The 15,933-nt window shown below is 47.0% G+C and overlaps 1 protein-coding gene across 1 annotated transcript in view; it reads right to left on the bottom strand.

The window, feature by feature from the left end:
• LOC144934672 (complement C3-like) overlaps positions 1 to 15,933 on the bottom strand; it is a 332,072-nt gene that overhangs the window by 81,635 nt on the left and 234,504 nt on the right. Inside the window, exons 27-29 of the mRNA XM_078860722.1 lie at positions 4,240 to 4,426; positions 2,852 to 3,033; positions 340 to 498 (exon numbers count right to left, since the gene is read on the bottom strand). Of these exons, the coding sequence (XP_078716848.1) occupies positions 340 to 498; positions 2,852 to 3,033; positions 4,240 to 4,426 (528 nt within the window). The remainder of the gene's footprint in view (positions 1 to 339; positions 499 to 2,851; positions 3,034 to 4,239; positions 4,427 to 15,933) is intronic.

The raw sequence follows: 15,933 nt of genomic DNA, 5'->3' as shown, positions 1-15,933 counted from the left end.
ATCACAATGATTGTGTCACATTTTGCAGTAGTTTCACAGTAGAGGTGATGTTTCTGTGTGTAATCCCAGTTGAGTCATTTTCAGGTAATTTTTCAGTAATGAGATGTTTGGCCAATACCTGGAACATTGTAAGGTTTTGTGCTTCGTTTTAGCTGTGGGAGGAAATCGGAGAAACTGGAAGAACCAATACAGAACAGGGGGAGAACATACAACCTGCACATTCCAGGCACTCAAGTCGGAATATAATCCAGGCACTTCTTGCTGTGGCAGGAATTGATACCACTGCACTATCCTACTTCCAAATTTTCAAAGAAGAAAATGCTGCACTTTTGCACCTACCTTGTGAGGTTGTTGCACAAACCGAGTGTCGTCACTAATTTTCATTTTCTTCTCAAAATTGTTTTTTGGGGATGTTATTTCCAGTTGCACATCAATCAGTTCTTGACTGGAAGAATCCATCTTGTATTGAGCCATTGCTTGGAGGGCCAAAATGGTGTCCTACAGGACACAGCACATGACTTAGTAATTAAGTTGTGTGCAAAAGTACGATGTCATTAACAGGTAGATTAATGACTATGATTTGTTTTTGATAGAGCCCACTCCTTTATGCCCAGGCATCTCAGTGCTTGCCACACAATAAGAGACTTGTATCACATTCCTAAATATTTGATTTGTCACCCCCATTGGCAGCTGCCCCTGTGTGGCACAGGTAACCCAGCATCTGGCCTGCAATTGAGCATTAGTCTTCCAGTCGGGAGCAATGTCGCTAAGTGTAATATAATTGAGCAACTGCCCAATTGGATCCTAAAGCCGGACTAAAATTGGCTCGTATTTCAATTAATGTTGGAGGAGGGGGGGGAATGTTAATGTCCACTGTAAAGCAGACGTCACGTTATAATGGTTAATGACTAAGGGTTGCTTGCCGGAATCAACCACACACATACCTCTGCCACAAACGGTGAACACGCTACCACTAGGCCATGTCACCGCCCCAATAATTAACAGTTGTGCAAAATCCCTAAGCCAGTTAGATAAATACTTCGAGTACATAATGTAGAATTATTCATTATAAAATCACTGCCTTTAATAAAAAAAAAGATAATGTAGCTCAATTCAGTACTATGACCGATATTGTTCATATACATTTTTTGCAGAGGCCGCAATTATCTGGCCCAAATGTATGTTATGATCCTCCACTATCTGATATAGCCAATCAAATTAGAGGTCAGGTGGTTTTCAAGCATTTAACTGCCTAATTATTGTTTCAGCTCACCAGTAAGGTGAAAAATTCTCGCATTTTTACTGTATGTACCAGGTGGTGGGTTTCAACGGCACATTTTGCCAGCTGATTCTGCAGCCTAGCCCAAAAAGCAACTGTGAATCAAAATAGATAATACGTCAGCACTTCAGACAAGTATGTTGAGAAAACGTAAATGACAAATTCGTTATTTTATTGTGCTTGCGCATCTCTGCTAACATAGTCTTTTAACCCTTATATGCGTGGCATTATACAAAACATAAGTGTTGGGGACTACCACCACTGTTACTGTATGCGAACACAGCATGTGTAAACAAGCTCCTTGGAGACATCAACTTTTGCAGAATTAGAGCTTTATTTCTAACTGAACGTGTTTAAAGTTCCGAGTGTAACAACCGCCACTCGTGATTACTACGGCTATTTTCAGCCGAAGGTTTTTACCAAGTTGATAGTCGAACATATAGCCCTGATGGTTTCCACTTAGCTGATCTCGAACAGTCGGCCCAGATGTCATCCACCTCTGGTCATTGATTAGTTCATTTTTTATCTCTCTCCCCACCCTTAATTAGCTACCACCTGTCCGTCTATTGCTACAGTGCCTTCCTCTCCGGATGTTAGACATCCGGCCACCTGTGTTTACAACGTGTTGTATTTTATCAATAAATAATCATTCAAATGTATTTGTAAGGTGCCTTCCACTAATGTCTCAAGGTGCCCTGTGTAGTTCCCTACATCTGTAATTGAGGGTTCAAAGCTGGTAGCAGCTGCTCTTACTGATGACGATATTGATGTGCGCTGTTTGCAGTAACTAATGCCGACAATCGTGGTTAGAGTAACAATCATCATTCCCCTCAGGAGCATTCTCATCATGATTTCATCATTAGAGTGAGAACTTGTGGGACATTACATTTGCAATCATCAGCTCCAACATCAGCAACATTCACATCTTCAACAAAATAATTAGACTTAGGTTAGGCCAGGTAATGATGTGGTCAGGTTTGTATTTGAAGACCCTTCACCAGCCAACAACGACCAAACAATTTAAGCGGTTAATGCACCAATTATCATGTAAATTGTTGAAAAGCAATTTTCAAAGTCAAATGTATGTAGCAATTGGATGTGCGAAGTCAAGGATCTTCAGGTGCTCGCGAAGCCATACTAATTGACACGTTACACGTTTGTACGTGGATCATTTCAATGGTGGGCTATGTCAGTTGGTGGAGAGTCTTACAACATAAATTTGGCCAGATCATACGGTTGTCTAACCCATAAATTATTAATTGTACGTCGGAAAATATCCCTGCTGTGTACCAATACCCAAAATGCCAACTGATTAGAGATTAATGGTTTAGTTTGTAAATCTCGAGTACGTTAGTTATGGAAAGATACACAGTACATGAAATGGGATTGGGTATCAATCAGTTGATTACATTTTATCGAAATGACATAAATAAAGTAGGAGGGCATAAATCTGGGTATTACTCTATGTATGTTTATTGTATAATGCAGCGTTCGTGACAAATGTGGCGAGTTTCTGTAAAATGGATAAGTCTGTCGCTGGAAGTACCAGTTTATTTATTATGAATCGCACACCTGTGTGGAATGGAAGCCACCTCCGTAGTTTCGCTGCTCGACGAGCCAGTCAACAACTCGTCGAGCGCTCTCATAGTCCTTCTTGCGCAGATACGTCAGTAGCCCATACGCAGTGGCCTCCACCGAGATAGCAGATTTCTTTAGTCCGCGACTTGCTCCATCTGCCTTCCAATAACGTTGGCCTGAAACATGGGGTACAGATATATCCACAAATAAGTGCCTCGTCACTGTTATGGTGTGTTGCAGAGATCGGCAACTGATTTTTGAAATGGAAATAAAAGCAATAAATCAAGGTATGGGTTTTTAGACGTAAAAAATTCAATCTAGTAATTCGAACGCATTATTTCATATTTAATAATTAGCTCATACATGTGTAGTGGCGTAACGCGCTGGGTTTGCAAACAGCGAGGGCATTTGAGGGCGAGCAGGTGCAAGCGTCAGGACATGGAGTAGCCGCCAGAAAGGCGCCAGCAATTAGGGGGAGAAGCAATGATTAATTGGGTGCATTTGGGGACAGGCAGGTGCCAGCGTGGGAACACGGGGTAGACGCCGGAGAGGTGGGAGATGGAGATGATAAGAGAGAAAGAACACGTGCAACTGAGGACACTTAATGAGGAGGGGGGTATAATGGTGTGTGCGGAGCAACACGCAACAGTTTGTTGGAGCTGAAGGAACGAAGAGGACAAGAGTCGGGGAGAAGAAGCCTGGGACCTCGCCCTCCACACCTTATCCTCCACACCTCATTCTCCCCAGCGGTGCTGGCTGATCCCCCACTGGGGGCAAGGACGAGGTGGAGGTGTGAGAGAAGAGTGACAGGCTAGCGGAGTATTAAGCAACAGGCTAGCGAGTATTAAGTGACAGGCTAGCGAGTATTAAGTGACAGGCTAGCGGGGTATAGAGTGACAGGATAGCAGAGTATAGAGAGAGGGAGTTCGGAGCAAGGGTACGTTGTGTTGGTATGCGGAGCATCCATATGGGATGCGAAGTAATAAAGTGACACAGGAGAATAGTTAAGTGTCCGTGTGAATACACCACTTCACGTGTATTGTAAGAATGGAGCAGATGATACACGGCTATCACAGTTCGCAGTAGTTCATTTTGGAGGTGATTTTTTTCTACGTGTAATTTTTTTAATTTTGCGAATTTTCACTGATGCTGGCACAATGGCACTTGTTTTGAATGACATCAAGTGATTTGTAACGTCCACTATGTGGCAGACAGCACGTATTTGCTCCGTGAATGCAACCCCAATAACAACCAGAGCGGCCTGCTGGATTCAAGCCATAAACCTTTGAAAACAAGCGGAAAACACACTAGACCTGGGTTATGTCACCGCACCAACTATACAAGCAAAATACATTTATACTATAGCAAATAATAGCACCCACCGTTTGGCTCAAAAGTGACTCTGCTCTCCAGTTTCTTCCAGCTGCTACGCGCTGCTTCAGACTCTGGGTCTTGCAGAGCCAAAGCATATGCTGCGATGGCCATCGTGTATACACTCTGGAGGCCAGACACTTTACTCGCCAGGAATTGTACCGCTCTGTTCATGCTCTGCTGGTAGTTCTGAGCATCCTGGTACAAAAAAACATGTTACACAAATATTCTCTGTACAATATTGCATCAATTATCAGCCATGATTCATTCACTGGTGGATGAATGCTTCCAAGTCTCCATTTACCACCCATGATCCTTTAATGCAAGACTTCATCCAGCACCTGCACACAAACTGCTTTCATCGCTCCATCTCTTGGTGGATATCCTTTCAAATGCATTCATTCTGTCGATGCCACTCAGTTATTCTTGGCCATCATCCATTATACCTTCTTGTAAAGATGTCCGGCCCTAGCCCACTCTTAATAGTTTGGATGATGTAATTAACCTGTATGCCTTCTCAAATCTACAGATTACACTTCCCAGATGTGTGTAATTCCAAACATGGATATCATTATTTTTTGTACTTTCAGTTTCATACTCTTAGTTCTTTCGGTAAAGTCACGTAGGTAAAAAATGAAATAAAAATAAAATAATAAAATCACGACGTTTCGGAGGCAACACAAATCTCCGTCATCAGGTGGGACCGTCACAGCCAGATTTGCTGCGACGGTCCCACCTGATGACGGAGACTTGTGTTGCCTCCGAAACGTCGTGATTTTATTATTTTATTTTTATTAATTTTAATTTAATTTTTTACCTACGTGACTTTACCAAAAGAACTAAGAGTATGAATCCTTGCAGTCACGAAAGCTTCGAATCTAGAATTACTTTCAGTTTGTTCTGTATTTTTCATTACAGACTGCATATATATGCAGATAGTGCGTGACAGTGGGTTTTCCAAATTGACGTTGCTAAAAAAAAAGTTCAGTGTCAGGCAGAGCATGGGGTGTCGGACTTTACCTTTTAAGGGGAATCACACAAAGGGCAAGGCAGTAAAAAGGGTCACTTTTTTTATTCAGCCAGGTTTAAGGAGGTGGTGTAGAAGTGGTCACTGCCACATCCAAGAGGTGGCACAATGCCTTGCCTACACTATTACACACACACACACACCTACCTAAACCCTGCGAAATCCCGTTAAAGCACTTGTGCTTTGTGCAGATAGGTAGATTCACCTCAGGCCTAGTCCCCATCCAAACCCATCATGCACACCCACTAGCAGGCAATATTTTTGCTGTACTATATGCCCAGGCACAGGAAGACGAGCACCTAGAGGTTTAGGTCCTTCAAGTTCTGGTCAGGGTCACACGTGCAAAACAGTGGCATGCTCAGGAACACCCTCCAGCCAGGCATTGACTGCAGCAGACCCCCTTTCATCTACTGTAACAGCACATGTGCACCACACAGCAGCACTAGCAGTTTGAAGGAGATGGGGTTGGGCCATGAATAGGCACCCAATTTCATACTCTTCTCATTTCTCAGATCCCTGGCCCGTCTCTCCCACCAACACTCCTCCAGTTTTGGCCTGCCACCCTCATCCACTAGTAAAACAAATTTATAGGCCTTATAACTTCGCCCTAACAAGCCTCACCACGTCCTACTTTAGAAAAGCAACCCTAACCCTTGTTGTGGTGTCGTTGCTGCCTCCTTGATACTACATTAGCTGGCGAACGATGCTGGCGCAATGCCCTTCCTAAACTTATTTTCTTCTCCCGCGCTTGCTCCGTTCACAGCCCGGTTTATATGCTGCTCTACACAATACGTGCCACACCTGGATCTGCTCAGGAACTTGCTGGGCCGTTTAAATTAGTCACCACCTGATGGGAATCTGCTCCCCCACCCCAATTAATTCACCAACACAATGTGCATCCAGTTAATCGGGAACACAGTGGTATCTCCTTATTACTGTGTAATTTAATAAATAAAATGCTGTGGAATGGATGATGAAAAAAATACATTATTCTATTACGTAATGTTATATTCCTGAATGTTCCACTTCCCATTCCAGCCCACGAGTTTCAATCTTTACAAAACGTTACTTTCTTCAGTACTGTATATAGTCCCCGAGTCGCTAATTAGTGGGAGCTGCTACGGAAGTGTCATTGTAAACACCAGACGTCCAATTGAGAGGTCGAGTCGACAATCCACCACAGCAGTTTAAAAAAATGGGACAAGTTACTCAAATCTCCCTGTCGCCACTTTCTACACAGGAGCGCAGATGGATACCCCATCGGCAGGTTGCAAATAGTGAGGTAACGCGGGAATATGCCCACCTCTTTCAAGACATCTGATTATCAGTTGCAGAGCAGGCTCTTGCAGGTCTGCACCTTTAACTTTAACCTAATTTATATTAGAGGTGTTTGGGTTAGATCGCGTAAATATATAAATGTGTCGTTAAAATCGGCCACCACCCGACACATCCAACTAGTAAGGGTTGTCAGCAGTTCGCCTGCTGTATTTTTTTACCTGAAGACGATTGCTTGTGTTGCGATCGAAACGTGATTTTTTTTCTATATACCTGACTTTACTGAAAGACCCAACGAGAATGAATTACTGCAGTCACGAAAGCTTTAAGTCAATATTTAACTGCCTCTACGGGGAGGGTTTCCACAACTATTAGATATTTTAACAGACTTCGAGACAAGAAGGCTCATCTGATCGAGTCGCTCACTTTTCTGAAGAGCTGCCGTGACACCAAGGTAGTAGCGATCGCCTTTACACTCACTTCTGCTGCTGTCACTTCTTCTAATGCTAAACGGATCTTGTTCGCCCTGATTACAGAGAGAATAAGATTGCTCTGTAGTTCTCTCGCTATATTTATCCTGCCTCAGCAGTTCGCCTGCTGTATTTTTTCATCTGAAGACGATCGCTTGTGTTGCGATCGAAACGCAATTTTTTTTATTATTCTATCTACGTGACTTCATTGAAAGACTCAGAGTAGAACATGCCAATTCGTCACTAGTACAGCACACTGGTGTGTTGGAGAGCCACATTTATATATTCACGCGATCTAACCCAAAAACCTCTTATGGATATTGGTCGCGAAAGCCTACGTGTTAAATTTAACCTATCTTCTTGGTTCTTTCGGTAAAGTCACGTAGAATTGAAATAATAAAAATAAAACAATAAAATAATTCTCACGACGTTTCGGCCACAACGCAAGTACCCGTCCTGAGGTGGAGAACAGGTCTGTCGAGGAGACAGTCTGAATGACAAGCCCCAGGCTTGGAGCGACTATTTAAGCTGGGATGGAGGGGCGAAGAGCGCCTTGACAAAATAATTTGCACATCAAGAGGAATTTAGCATATTTATGGGAAATGCAGATATGCGATTAGTACTACTTGTGAAATGCGTAGGAGGTTTGGCGAGGGGTTTAAAGTCATTATGCCCGTGCATTATGCAGGATTAGCAGCATCAAAGGGAGGGGATAGGGGTAGCATTAATAAAGGGAAGGAGTGTTAATAGTATTTAGCTGCAGTAACTAAACCACCACGTAAACAACTAAAGTTTAAACTACATAGTATCATCAGTATACTAAATATACTCTCCAATAACCTGAGCTACTAACAGTAACTAATACATTACAATTCTGTCGCAAAAAAAAAATATATAATATGCTTCCAGCTAAACTTTTTTCTCTTACATCACACGGGTCTACCCCGTACTATATACTGCCATAGACAAACCCAACATTAAATTATATACTGTATTACTATACACCCCCCTATACCTTCGACTATACATTGTAATATTACACTATGTATTATTCTACCCACCCTACTGTATACTACACTGCTGTATATTCACTATACAATTACGATACTATATATTACCTTATACATTGTATTAAACATTACAATTTTATACTATTTATTATTATACAATTTGCTATACACTATACCATTGACTGTCGCGTGAAAGATACTAAGAGGAAGCAACGAAATATGTCAATGGGAGAGTGGTAGTAGGAGACTTGCAGCGGAGCAAACAATCCATTCCCTGCGGAGAATACAAGATATATAGTCAATGCCAGTGAGTGGACTGTGGTCTGAAAGTCACCGTAAACGTGAACACGATCAGTTAAGATCCGAAATGGTTTATTACATCCTTCCAATGATTGCTGAGCCAGAATCCATCTTCTCGGTTGAAATATGATATATATTTATTTACGACGTAGAATTGTAATGTATTACTTACTGTTAGTAGCTCAGGTTATTGGAGAGTATATTTAGTATACTGATGATACTATGTAGTTTATACTATAGTTTTTTTACGTGGTGGTTTAGTTACTGCAGCTACATACTATTAACATTCCTTCCCTTTATTAATGCTACCCCTATCCCCTCCCTTTGATGCTGCTAATCCTGCATAATGCACGGGCATAATATGACTTTGAAACCCCCCGCCCACCTCGTACGCATTTCACAAGTAGTGACTAATCACATATCTGCATTTCCCATAAATATGCTAAATTCCTCTTGATATGCAAATTCTTTTGTCAAGGCTCTCTTCTCCCTCCAATCCAGCTTAAATATACGCTCCAAGCCTGGGGTGTTTCATTCAGATGCTGTCTTCCCGACAGACCTGTTCTTCACCTGAGGACGGCTGCTTGCGTTGTGGCCGAAACGTCGTGAGAATTATTTTATTATGTTTTATTTTTATTATTTTATTATTTCCCTTCTACGTGACTTTACGGATGAGTCCATTTATGCTCGGGAACGGAGGAGGGGGGAGAGAAGGAGAATGGAATGCGATCTGAAAGTCACCGTAAGCATAAACACAATCAATTAAGACCCGAAATGGTTCATCACATCCTTCCAATGATTGCGGTAGGACCAACACCTCAGCCGTGGCAGACCACTTATACAGTGAGGGAAAAAAGTATTTGATCCCCTGCTGATTTTGTACGTTTGCCCACTGACAAAGAAATGATCAGTCTATAATTTTAATGGTATGTTTATTTGAACAGTGAGAGACAGAATAACAACAACAAAATCCAGAAAAACGCATGTCAAAAATGTTATAAATTGATTTGCATTTTAATGAGGGAAATAAGTATTTGACCCCTCTGCAAAACATGACAGTATTTGGTGGCAAACCCCTTGTTGGCAATCACAGAGGTCAGACGTTTCTTGTAATTGGCCACCAGGTTTGCACACATCTCAGGAGGGATATTGTCCCACTCCTCTTTGCAGATCTTCTCCAAGTCATTAAGGTTTCGAGGCTGACGCTTGGCAACTCTAACCTTCAGCTCCCTCCACAAATTTTCTGTGGGATTAAGGTCTGGAGACTGGCTAGGCCACTCCAGGACCTTAATGTGCTTCTTCTTGAGCCACTCCTTTGTTGCCTTGGCCGTGTGTTTTGGGTCATTGTCATGCTGGAATACCCATCCACGACCCATTTTCAATGCCCTGGCTGAGGGAAGGAGGTTCTCACCCAATATTTAACGGTACATGGCCCCGTCCATCGTCCCTTTCATGCGGTGAAGTTGTCCTGTCCCCTTAGCAGAAAAACACTCCCAAAGCATGTTTCCACCTCCATATTTGACGGTGGGGATGGTGTTCTAGGGGTCATAGGCAGCATTCCTCCTCCTCCAAACACGGCGAGTTGAGTTGATGCCAAAGAGCTCCATTTTGGTCTCATCTGACCACAACACTTTCACCCAGTTGTCCTTTGAATCATTCAGATGTTCATTGGCAAACTTCAGACGGGCATGTATATGTGCTTTCTTGAGCAGGGGGACCTTGCGGGCGCTGCAGGATTTCAGTCCTTCACGGCGTAGTGTGTTACCAACTGGTTTCTTGGTGACTATGGTCCCAGCTGCCTTGAGATCATTGACAAGATCCTCCCGTGTAGTTCTGGGCTGATTCCTCACCGTTATCATGATCATTGCAACTCCACGAGGTGAGATCTTGCATGGAGCCCCAGGCCGAGGGAGATTGACAGATCTTTTGTGTTTCTTCCATTTGCGAATAATCGCACCAACTGTTGTCACCTTCTCACCAAGCTGCTTGGCGATGGTCTTGTAGCCCATTCCAGCCTTGTGTAGGACTACAATCTTGTCCCTGACATCCTTGGAGAGCTCTTTGGTCTTGGCTATGGTGGAGAGTTTGGGATCTGATTGATTTATTGCTTCTGTGGACAGGTGTCTTTTATAGAGGTAACAAGCTGAGATTAGGAGCACTCCCTTTAAGAGTGTGCTCCTAATCTCAGCTCGTTACTTGTATAAAGGATACCTGGGAGCCAGAAATATTTCTGATTGAGAGGGGGTCAAATACTTATTTCCCTCATTAAAATGCAAATCAATTTACAACATTTTTGGCATGCGTTTTTCTGGATTTTGTTGTTGTTATTCTGTCTCTCACTGTTCAAATAAACCTACCATTAAAATTAGTGGGCAAACGTACAAAATCAGCAGGGGATCAAATACTTTTTTCCCTCACTGTAATTCAGTGGGCTCACATGACATTGACTTTTTCAAGACAGAGGTTCTCTGAAAGCCATCTGGCTACCATGAGAGATTCGTTCATGAGGCTATCCACATATACAAACACAGCGACAATTTCAACCAAGAAGATGGATTCTGGCTTAGCAATCATTGGAAGGATGTGATAAACCATTTCAGGTCTTAATTGATTGTGTTCACGCTTTCGGTGACTTTCAGGCTGCATTCCATTCTCCTTGTCTCCTCCCTCCTCCGTTCCGAGTGTAATAAGAGCCATGTAGGGCTCACGTGGGGATTGGCTTGCCGGTCCCGCTTTGTAGCCAATAAGGGGTGAGTCAAGGAGCATGGCCTCGGCGTGATCACGGCATGTTAGCAGGGGTGATTGGCCTGGCCGATCGGGGCCTCAGCTAATGGGAAGCCGGATCAGAGGCGTGGTCCCGGGATTGACGGGGAACCATCTGGAACGGTCAACGCTGACTATGGAGGATTGGCTTAGGGGTACCACGTGACCCAGGAATTAAGAGCAGAGACAGAGGAGTCGGGAGCAGACCTGGGAACGAAAAGAACAGGGGTCATGCGCGTACGGGGCTCCGGGTGCCACATGCACGGTGGGGACTTAGCTGGGAGTCTGCCCGCTTTCCGTTGTCTGTCAGCAACGGGGAGTGTGTGTGTGTAACTGTGGAAGTTGGAAAATAAAAGGACTGATTCCGGAAGCCGTCTCGAGAAGGTTTATTACATTGGTGTCAGAAGTTCTTCTGCGACCATTTGGACGATCGTCAAGATGTCCAAGCACCTCAGAAAGAAGAACCCGCCCGAGCCTCCATCGGAGGAAGAGGCCGAGACGGACGAAGATGATCTGTTGGGGGCTACAGCTCCTCTGCCGCCGGCTGCTACTGCTCTCCTCGACGCCTCTCAGCGTCGACTGGGAGAAGATACGACCACCTCAGGGACGAAGGACGGATGGCGGCTGATGGCGGAGCAGATCGAGTCGTTACGCGCCATTCTGCTGAGTCTGGTGACCGCGGTGGCGTCCTCACCAACCATGGGTCGCCAGATAGCGGATCAGCTTGACGCCGCGGATAGAGGTCCTATACACGAATCGGCGTCCGCCATTGCTCCTGCCACGTGGGAAGAGGCCGACGTTTTGGGCGGGGCGGCAGCACCGGAGCCGTTGGGCGCCATTTTGGGCGCGCCTGCCGCCACGCGGCCGCCGGACGCCATTTTGCCTGCGACGGGTGGAGCGCGGGATCCGAAGTCGGAGACGCCCGCGGCGCACGCCTGCCACCGCGGACATCGCCTTCCACAGATTAAAGAATTTATCGCCGGGGCGATTGGAGTGCTTTTACGTGGCACTTCGAGTCGGCCTTTAGATCCGTGCATTGGACGGAGGCGGAGGCGCTGGGAGCGCTACCTACACTGCTTGATGATGTTTCTCTGGGGGTCTTCCGCTCCATCCCTGTGTCCAAGAAGAAGACGCTGCGAGATGCGTTCGCAGAGATGGCGGAATTTTACGACCCGCCGACGTCAGCCACGAGAAAATTTATGTCGCGTCGCCGAGGATCGGAGGAGTCGCCTTTGGCTTATCGGGGGGCATTGATGGCGCTGGCCATGGCTGCTTATCCCGACGCGATGGCCGATCATTTGGATCCTCTCATCCTTTCCCGTATGCTGGAGCTGTCTCAGGAGCTCAACATTTCGCTACCGGTATGCGGCCACGAACCGCTTACATCGCGATGGGTGGCGCGCTGCCTGGACGCTGAGTTCAACATCAAGCGCTGGGACCAGATGGCGGCGTGGACGGGGAAACCCGAAATCGACGGGCCGCCCTTGGGGTGGTCTCCACGACGGGTTGTCCACTGCTCCGACGACTCCGGCGACGACGACGTGCTGGCTGCTGCTGTTCCGCACAGGATTCCGGGACGGCGGCTGCGCGACCAGCGTGGTGACTACGCACGCCGTCCACGTGCGAGGGCCGGGTCATCCGACCGCCGGCCGACAACGGCCACGTGTTTCAAGTGCGGCCGACGAGGCCATTTCACCCGCGACTGCCGCTGCCGACCTCTGCTGTCGCCTCTTCCGCCGAGGGGACCTCCATCTCCTCCACCTGGCGCGGAGCTGCAACAACCTCGGGCGAGTCAGCACAAATGGGACACCCGGCAGGTCGTGTCACATCATTCATCCACTCACACTCATTCTTACACTCCTAATGATAATTTTCCTTCTGCATCATTTCCACGCTCTGCTACACAGTGGAAGAAATTGGCTCGTAGGGTTGTGGCTGCGGCGTCGGGCTCATCGACGGTACGGGGTACCATCGAGGGCGTCGACGTTCGTATTTTGGTGGACACTGGCGCATCTGCCACCATCATTTCGGATGTTATCTTTCATCTGTTGTCCATTCCCACGTCGCAGATACGCCGGGTTAATGATACGTGTGTAGCCGCAAATGGGGGTAGCATGGGTATCTGCGGTCAGGTCGATGTGAGTATCGTTATCGGGAATATTACCGCTGCAGGACCCGTGTTGATCTCTCGCTCGCTAGCTGTCCCATGCTTGCTTGGTACTGATTTCTTGCGCTGGATGCCGCTGAAAATACGGGTCGACCAGGATTGTTTGGAAATGCCGGGGGGTCGTAGGATGTCGTTCCTGCCTTCCCTGCTGGCCAGTGCGCCTCCAGGTAATGCAGTTACTGCCGTGGTCGCTGCTACGGTTGAGGTCCCGTCGGGCGCGCAAATGCTCATTCCGCTGCGTTACCGAAAACCCCTTCAAGTTAAAAAGGGTGCGAGGGGTGTGCTATTATCCCCGTCAAATTCGGTAGCTAAGTCTTTTTCCTTGGCGGCGGCACAAACGATCGTGCGGCCAGGTCAGGCACCTTTCATACAGGTGTTGAATGGGGGGCCTGACCGCGTTGTTGTTCCAGAGGGATCGGTGTTGGCTCACGCCACTACCGATTTCGCCTCTTTTGACGAAAAGCCGCGCGCCCGGATGCCCTCTGGTGGGCCTCCACGCGATCGTTCGCAGGAACGCTGGATCGCAGATTTGTGTGGGGAAAATTCTTCCTTGTCAAACGAGCAAATAAATGCTCTGCATTCATTATTGCTGCGGTACGCTGATGTTTTCAGCAAAAATGACTTAGACCTCGGTCGCACGTCACTTTTGTCACACCATATTGACACCGGTGTGACACCTCCCATCTGTATGCACCCGCATCGCATGAGCCCAGCGGAAAGAGAACATGTGCGCGGCGCAGTAGACGAATTGTTGGCGGCGGATATTATTTCGCCGTCCAACAGCCCTTGGGGCGTGCCCGTCGTTCTGGTTAAGAAAAAAGATGGTGGGACAAGATTTTGCGTTGATTTCCGCCGGTTAAACAAAATTTTGGTGGCGGACGCGTACCCTTTACCGAGGATGGATGACTCATTGGATGCTTTATCGGGTGCTAAATTCTTTTCCACCCTCGATCTGTCCTCGGGCTTTTGGCAGCTTCCCCTCAATGACGAGTCAAAAGCCAAGATGGCATTCCGCACGCCACAAGGTCTCTTTGAATTTAATCGGTTGCCTATGGGCTTGAATGCGGCTCCGGCGACGTTTCAACGGCTCATGGAATTGGTTTTGGCTGGATTACAGTGGGAAACGTGCCTCATATATTTGGACGATATCATCGTTTTTAGCCGCACATTCGAGGAACACCTCCAACGCCTAGAGACGGTTTTCCAAAGAATGCGGGCGGCAGACCTTAAGTTTAAACCTAGAAAATGTCACCTTTTGCAACACTCCGTCCGTTACTTGGGTCATATCGTCAGTTCGGATGGCGTGTCCACTGACCCTCTGAAAACCAAATGTGTCCGAGAGTGGCCCACACCCACTTCCGTGGGTGATGTTCGGCGGTTTATTGGATTCGCTTCCTATTATCGCCGCTTCGTTAAGAACTTTGCGACGTTGGCGAAACCATTACATGTTCTAACGGGCAAAAATCAAAGGTTTAAATGGGGACCAGAGGAAGAAAGTTATTTTCGATCGCTTCTGGATCACCTCGCCACGGCGCCTACGCTCGATTACCCGGATTTTTCACAGCCGTTCATCCTTGACACAGATGCTAGTGATATCGGCATCGGGGCCGTTTTGTCGCAACGTAAGGACGGGGTTGAGCGAGTGGTGGCGTACGGCAGCAGGGTTCTGTCCCCTGCGGAAACGCGATATTGCGTGACGAGGCGGGAACTTTTGGCGATTGTGCATTTTGTTCGACTGTACCGGCCGTACCTGTATGGAAGGAAATTCCTCGTTCGCACTGATCATGCGGCTTTGCAATACTCCTTGAAGTTGGACCAACCGTCAGGCCAATTGGCTCGGTGGTTGGAATCGTTGCAGGAATTTTCCTTCCATATTACGTACCGTTAGGGGGCCCGTCACGCGAACGCTGACGCGCTCTCAAGGCTGCCACCCGTTCCTCCGTGCACTTGCCTGACGGGCACGCACCGCTGCGCGGCGCCGCTCACCTCGCCCTGCCCAGTTATGGGGGCGATAGCAAAGGAGGACGACCAGAAGGTGTCGGTGGACACCGATGATACCCTACGGCTGCCGCACTCGGTCTGGTTATGCGAGCAGGAGGCTGATACCTCGCTGGCTCCGCTGCGGAAATTGATAGGGAAACAAAAAGCTCAATTGGCGGGATGGAAGTGGCGGATGTTCCGAGGCAAGTCGGGACTATTAATGTGCACCGACGGGTTGCCTGACCGACCACGTTTGGTCGTGCCTACTTCCCTTCGCTACGACCTGCTTCGCGCTCTGCACGCTGATAAGTTGATGCACCTCGGCGTGCAGAAGACTTTGGCCGCGATGCAAAAATATTTTTCTGGCCCGGCATGACGGCAGACGTCAATGACTTTGTCCGCTCATGCCATGATTGTGCGAAGAGGAAACTGCCTCGGAACCAGTATGTACCGCCATTACGTTCCATTGAGGTGTACCGCATCAACGAATTAGTTGCTCTGGACATTCTGGGCCTGTTCCCCCCGTCGGCTAGGGGCAATAAATACCTTCTGGTCGGGGTGGAATATTTTTCTCGATGGCCGATGGCCTGGCCTCTGCCCGACCAGACGGCTGCGTCCATCACCGACGCTTTCTTGAACGGGTATGTCATGGATAAGGGGGCACCTGAGAGGCTGCTCACAGATCAAGGGCGGAACTTCTCCTCCAAATTGCT

This window comes from Lampetra fluviatilis, chromosome 11 (genome assembly GCF_964198595.1).
Source record: "Lampetra fluviatilis chromosome 11, kcLamFluv1.1, whole genome shotgun sequence".
Lineage (NCBI taxonomy): Eukaryota > Metazoa > Chordata > Hyperoartia > Petromyzontiformes > Petromyzontidae > Lampetra > Lampetra fluviatilis.
The sequence above is the reverse complement of the archived record's forward strand: the minus strand, read 5'-3'. Positions and strand labels throughout refer to the sequence as shown.